Genomic DNA, 7,468 nt, shown 5'->3' on the forward strand with positions numbered 1-7,468 from the left:
TATATATATATATATATATATATAAGTTTTACATCTTTATATTTATATTTCAATATTTCAATATTTCAATATTAATATTTATGTTTCAATATTTCATTTGTAGAAATTTTGCAAATTTTTATGCGATCAAATCTACTCAAATGTAAAGTTAAGTTTGCTCAGCAAATAGCAAATTTACTGAAACAACCAATCCATTCTTTCTGCGCAAATTGCCTGTTTAATTTTCCACTCGCCATATTATTGATTGTTCCAAATCTCTGGCGTGTCAATCGCTCTCAGATATTGATTTATTCATTTCGACACTCTTTTATGTACCTGTATTTGATTTCGCCTGCGGTAAATATGTAACAAAGCGTGAATCCTGCTGTGAACATCAGAGGCAGGCTAATCAATGCAAACATCATCACTTGATAAAGTCCAAATTTATCTATAGCGTTCCCCACCGAAGTTTTCTCAATCCCTAAAAAAATTAATCATTAAGGAGGTGTGAAAATATAAGATTGAGGAAAAATTTCTGTGGAAATATTCATTCGATTGATCTGCGTTTATTAGAAGACATATTATTTTTAGACACAGTATTTTTCAGAATACTAAGAAAATGAGATACTCTCGCGCATGAGTTGTCGTTGATTACAAAGTATAATTTTATTTCAGAAAGAGAAAAATTACAAGATCGTAACAAGGAAAATCGCGTTTTGTATAATACATCGAGAGAAGGATATATTGTTATGGCTAACTTTGTACCTTCTCTTATCGTAATAACGCAGGTAATTACACGATATACTCAAGCACAGAAAGTACTTACGAATAGCGAGTTATATAATATTGAATAACGAGGTAGCGCAGAGCGTCTACGCGCGCAATTACAGCGCGATCTCTCCAGCGTCTACTTAACAAGCCGATGTTTATTGCGAATGTATACTTAGTGATTTAATGCCGCGCTAAGCAGTGATACTTAAACACGCTAACTGGAAGAACAATCCGGCTGAAGGAATGAATCCACCTTGATCCTCTCTCCTCGAGCGACTGATAATGCACGTAAGACCTCGCACAATTAGTTTATCTTATGCAACGAGGTCCGTCGCACATTCGTATATGCGTGTTTTCCAACAAAATATACAAAAATAAATGAAATAAATCACACCTTTTACCACGCTAACAAAAAATTGTATATAGATAAACAGAACATTCCTTTTTATACACTAATTTAACATTCAATGATATACCGATGAATTCCACGTCGAAATAATACGATTCATTTATTGCTAATTGTATAATATGGGAGAGAAGAGCTAATTCACAAGGTGCTGTTTATTAATAGCTAGTTTGTGTCTCATTTATGAAGCATTACGTCTCATTTACAGTTTGTGGTTTTAAAGTTTTAGATACGACATTTCTGAACAGTTATTATTTTTTAATGTTCCTTTATACTTATATACAGAGTGTCCCAGACTCTCCTTCTATTAAGTGGGAATGTAGAACGGCTTGAGGTGAACATAAAAATCCAATATCGTTTTACGATATTTGCAATAATAGTCGAGATATTAATTAAAAGGATTGTTGAATGATCACCAATCACGCGCAATATAGTAGATGAGTTGCAATAGCGTCGTCTGCCGTTATATATTTATATATTAAGTCAAACTGAACAGAAAAGTCCTTTACCATTTTGTAAATAACTACATAGATTTTTATTAATTAAAGAAAACTTGTGCATTATGGTACACAATCATATATGTAACAATTTTCTTTAATATTTAATGATTGTGTACCATAATGCACAAATTTTCTTTAATTATAATCAAAAAATCTATGTGGTCATTTACAAAATGGTAAAGGACTTTTCTGTTCAGCTTGACTTAATGTATAAGTATACAACAACAGACGGCGCCACCGCAGCTCATCTACTATATCGCGTGTGATCATTCACCAATCTTTTTTAATTAATATCTCGACTATTATTGCGAATATCGCAAAACGGTATTAGATTTTTATGTTCACTTCAACCCATTCTACATTCCCTTGATATGAGAAAGAGAGTCTGGGACACCCTGTATAATAAATATGCCAAATTGCAAATTGATGTTGCAAAGTTCCTTTAGAAAAAATTTTTGAATATAACTTATTTTATCGGATATCTAAAGGTAAAAAGTTCTTTAACCCTCCAACGTAATTTTTTCGAAAAATCCTTTTTTGAAAGGATTTTTTGTCACGACACTAACGAAGTGAAACAGAATAAAATAAGAGGACGGAGAAAACACGGCTTACATTGGGAGAAGCATATTGAAAACCACTTGCCTGCGAAAATCGCAAAAAAGAGCCAAATATCCAACCCGCGTAAATCACGGGTTAAACAGCTGGAAGGTTAATATTCCATATAGTTATATAATATAATTTCATTTTAATATCTCATTTACCAAACATTTCTTTTTTATTAAATAAAACCGCTTGATTAATATATAATTTCATTTTTACATTTTCAGAATTTTTCGTCTGATTTTCTAAATTATATTTGTTTTCAATAAAAAATAGTTTTACTAATAATCTATAATCTTTAAGAAATAGATCCTTTAATTAAAAATGATTGTAAAATAACCATGGCCTTCGGTAGCCCTTAAATTTCATAATTCTAAAAAAAAATTGTTAAAAATAAAATAATAATAAATGAGATAAAATAGCAAATAATAAAATATATAATACAATGAAGAAGATTTATGTAGAAAATGATTTATATTAGAATGTAAAATTTTTCTGGCTGTATTCACAATTCACTCTCTTACAGCATTCGAAAACCGTTACATGCATCTCCAATTTTCGCAATTACATCTGTTAAGAATAGTATCCATACCATTTTCTAATCCCGACGGCGCGTCGGCCTCGTCCTTCCTTGAGCCGCACAGCTTCATGCTGTCGTCCTTTACGTCCCGTAAGCTGAAATCATATTCGAAATTTATATCGTCTGTCACGGCGCGGTCCGATCGAAAGTTCACCCTGACGCTTTATGTTTCAAGTTTCCCGCGGGAGTGTCGCGAAATGAAAAATGATGCAGCAATAGTTGCGCGTCTGACTTGCGGTCGAGCCAATGACATGAAAAAACAAGATCAGCTTTTTCTCCTTTCGCTTTCACCGCGAAGGCGGCTACAGAAAGCTTTTACCCATAAAAAGTGTCGCGGCAGAGAGGAACTTCAAAAGCGACTCTTCCGCCAAGGCTACCTCCGTCGTTACACATAAACAACGTGTACGTACAACGACGTTACAGGTGCAGGTCGTTGGTGACGAAAGGATTACGGCGTGTGAAATAGAATTATCAGAGCGTAGTAATTAACAAGTGGAGGGAAAGGGAGCCGAAAAAAAGGGAAAATACAAAACTGTCGGAAACGCGACACGACAAGATGTTCAGTCAGCGGTAGAAAAATCGCAACATTTTTAACTCGATAAACTTCCAATTTGGTATCCAATAGAGAATTCGGTATCCAATAGAAAAATTTATTTCTTTTGAAAATGACTGGAAAAAAACAAGTTTCTTTATTAGAATACGTTACGCAACTTATTGAAAAAAATGTTGCTATCTTTCCATCGCTAATTGATGCATTCGTCACGCGCGATGGCACAAGCAGATAAGGCACATTGATTAAACAATTGCTTGGAGCGTAGTATAAGTACGTAAACTATTCTCGTTTTTCCTTTTCACTTGCAACCATAAGCATGTGCTAAATTATTATGTACAGAAATAGTCGTTGTCATTATCGTCGCAGAATTGCGATTATTGAAACGCTGTCGCAAATAGTCAATAGATAGACAGATGCACGTAAATTTTATAGCAACTTTACTAGTCGATTTGTAAAAAAATTGCGTTTTTTATTATTGATTCATATTTATCACGTAGAATGACGAAATAAAAATACAACAGAAACACAAAAAGAATGACCAAACAATCCTTAAAGCAATATGATTATGAAACAATATGCGAAAATAATGTTTTATAAAAACAATATATTATATAAAATATATTATCAAATAAAATCTGAATTTTTAATAAAGTTGTTGTTGTATAAATATAACAAAAAAGTTACATTATTGTATAATGAAAATTTAATAATTAATTCAATACAGTGAATTTTTTCTTATGATTGTAATTTAAAAAAGTTGTGGAGCTTCCACACGATTGTTCACGTTTCGCCGATTATCTCACGTTGTGATAATCATATAGTCTATTTCAATGCTTTATAATCCTTTTGTTACTACGAAAAATTTCACTATATATAACCCTCTAGATAGATAGCTGTATATAAATTTGATAACAGCCTTATTAATCGATTTGTTAAGGTTACATATCTAACGAATAGTTTATATATCACTCATATTTATCATATTGAATAACGAGATAGAAATATGAAATAAATATGAAAAGAATTACCAAAATTTGCTGAAAACAATATGTCATATAAAATCTAATATAAAACTGTAACTTTTAATAAATTTGTAACAGCATTAATATAACAAAAAATTATATTATCGTATAAGTTTAATGTATAACTATATTTCCAAAAGGTGCTTTACCATATATATAGAGTAATAAGATGGTGACTATAAATCTGTGTTCATTCTACTATATCTTTATGTTTAAATGAACTATAAATATATGTTTGAGGCCAAAACTAACTATAAAATATAGTGAGATTATAGTTATTCCAATTATTTTTTTTCTCAGTGCACATCGTTTTGCAATATTCGCAATAATAGTCAAGATATTAATTAAAAAAGATTGATGAATAATCATGCGCCATATGGTACATGAGCTATAGTGACGATATAGTATGCTATTATATGCTAACGCACCGGCGTTAATGCCGTCCATGTAACTCGCACGCAATGACGCGTCTCACTCACCACTGCTGCCTGTAGATGAGGCACGAATAGCACGAAGTGGCGGAGGGGGGTAGCGGTATACGATCGTCGGACGCTTGGAGAGGGAATAGTGGTGGGAGTCGCGGCGATCTTCCATCCTCTATCGCAGACGTAAGAGCGAGAGAGATAGCATTATAAGCGTGACAGAAATGCCGTCCTAAAATACGTGTGACGCACATTAAGAAAACACTCGACTCACACTGTCTCGTCTATATGTGAGCAATACGCGATGTCCCGACGACTGTTTCACTCGCTCGAACGTCCATGCATTTTTTCTTGTTAGCAAAAAAATTAATATAAATAAAATGTAATGTAAAAGGAGACCTTGGGGAAGGGTTTTAAGGAGGCTTCGACAAGTGCTTCTTAATAGCTGCTCTTGAAAAAGAAATATATTAGATTTATTTCAATACACTGAGAGAAAAATGTATGATATTTGGAACTATAATGGCATAGTAAAAATATTATAGTTAGAAATATAATTTTTATAGTAAATGTTACCATAATATTTGTAATATTTATAATATAAGTATAGTATAACTGACCCGTGTAAAATTTTTACCAAGAATTATAATTATTTGAAATAAAAAATATGGTAAGGTGGCAAATATTGAATGGTAAGAGAAATTAACTATTTTAAATAGTCAATACAATTGGAAAATTTGGCAAATATAGGTACATGTAACTCCGGCCCTGTCTACAAGAATGGGTAGACAGGGCCCGCGGAGAGCTGTCCTTCCGGACGACGCAGATACTCACCGGACATGAATGCTTCGGTGAGTACCTGCACAGGATTGGTAGGGAGCCTAACTCCCGCTGCCACCACTGTGGTGCTGAGGTGGCCTCGGCGCAACACACCCTGGAGGAATGCCCCTCCTGGGATGTGGAGCGCCGAGTCCTGATTGACGTGGTGGGAGCGGACCTCTCTCCCCCGGCCCTCATTAGGGCCATGCTTGGGGGAGACGAGAGCTAGTCCGCCGTCACCTCCTTCTGTGACACAGTCGTGTCACAGAAGGAGGAGTCGGAGAGGGTGCGGCGGGGCGAAACCGCAGCCCCCCGGGATGGGGTGAAGCACCGCAGAAGGAGAACGGCGCCTCGCCTACCCGCGCATCAGCGCGGGGTTGAGGGGCGGTGCACTTGTGGGCGGGGAGAGGACGCCACCGCTGGCGTTCCCTCTCCCGGGGTACCTGCAGGTGCGCCGCCGCCCCCTACAATGCCGCCGGGCCCTCCTGATCAACAAAGGGCCCGGCGCGGGGGAGATAGGAGGCGCCTGGTTGGGCGGGGGAGACGCGTCGCAAGGCACGACTCTCTCCCCCCCTCCCCGTGACAAAAAGTCAGACCAGGCGCCTCCGAGAGGGGGGCAGGGCGGCCTTGCGTTCGCAAGGGCGGACTGTTAGGCCGACCACCCCTCTTCCAGAGCCAAGGCTCCTGACCGAGAGGGGCGGAGGGGAACTCTTAGACCCCTCCGCCCCCACCAACCTCGGTCGGGAGCGTAGGGGCAGGCCGGGTCCGGACGGGATCGGACACGGCCAATAGCGCCCCTACAGGTGAGGTGTGACCGGACGGGGGGGCCCACGTCCGGTCATGGAGGATAGGAACAGCGGGCCGGGAGAGAATTATCCCTCCTGGCCCGGGAAGGGGGCGGGGTTTAGGTTTTCCCCACCCTGCGGCTGAGGGCGTCGCGGAAGTAATGCGCAAGCGGTTCCCGGGACGCCCTCGCAATAGCCGCAAGGGGCCCGGCAGAGGTTTTAGTGGGTAGGGCCCCCCCCCCGACCATTAGTTGCGGAGGAGGGGGGGAGTCCCACACTACCCCTGGGAAAGTCCCGTCTTTCCCGGGAGTGTGCGTAATGCATTTCCTCTGCCTCAAAAAAAAAAAAAAAGATACATGTAACTATATTCCCAAAAGGTGCTTTACCATATATATAGAGTAATAAGAAGACTATAAATCTGTGTTCATTCTACTATATCTTCATGTTTAGATGAACTATAAATATATGTTTGAGGCCAAAACGAACTATAAAATATAGTGAGATTATTCCAACAATTTTTTTCTCTCAGTGTATAGAATAATGAATCAATATAGAATACTGCAACAATACAGCGCTTGTATGGCTTGTCGAAGTAGAGTATTTTTAATTATAGTGTTGCATAAACACGCGAGATATAATTATTTCATATTTTATGCGTTCGAGTATCGTTCCATTGTTATAAAATTTAGTGGCCCTGGAAAAAACCGATTTTTGTGCCAAAGAAATTGAGATCGATAGTCAATAGTCAGTCAATAGTCAATTCAATATCCAGCACGGTCGATAATTTCATTGAATCGATTAGGTATCGAATCAATCAAGTTCACGAGAAAGTCGGGTCGAAGCCGGAGTTCTTCCCAGACAACGAACGAAAAAAAGCGGATGATGATAGCAGAAACGGAAACTGCATTTCTGTATCCATAGTAATAAGGAACAATAATTATTTGAAATAGGCGCAAAAATCGGCTCTTTTCAGAGCCACCAAATTTTATAATGATGGAAACGATACTCGAACGCATAAAATATGAAATAATTAT

At 37.7% G+C, this 7,468-nt stretch overlaps 1 protein-coding gene across 1 annotated transcript in view; it reads right to left on the minus strand.

Moving 5' to 3' along the window:
• Positions 1-7,468, minus strand: part of LOC116847548 (organic cation transporter protein-like) — a 90,177-nt gene that overhangs the window by 22,352 nt on the left and 60,357 nt on the right. The window contains exons 2-3 of the mRNA XM_032822644.1: positions 2,849-2,931; positions 316-460 (exon numbers count right to left, since the gene is read on the minus strand). Of these exons, the coding sequence (XP_032678535.1) occupies positions 316-460; positions 2,849-2,931 (228 nt within the window). The remainder of the gene's footprint in view (positions 1-315; positions 461-2,848; positions 2,932-7,468) is intronic.

Source organism: Odontomachus brunneus, unplaced genomic scaffold (genome assembly GCF_010583005.1).
Source record: "Odontomachus brunneus isolate Ranch 3 - 2012 unplaced genomic scaffold, Obru_v1 Obru_scaffold_079, whole genome shotgun sequence".
NCBI classification, from domain to species: domain Eukaryota; kingdom Metazoa; phylum Arthropoda; class Insecta; order Hymenoptera; family Formicidae; genus Odontomachus; species Odontomachus brunneus.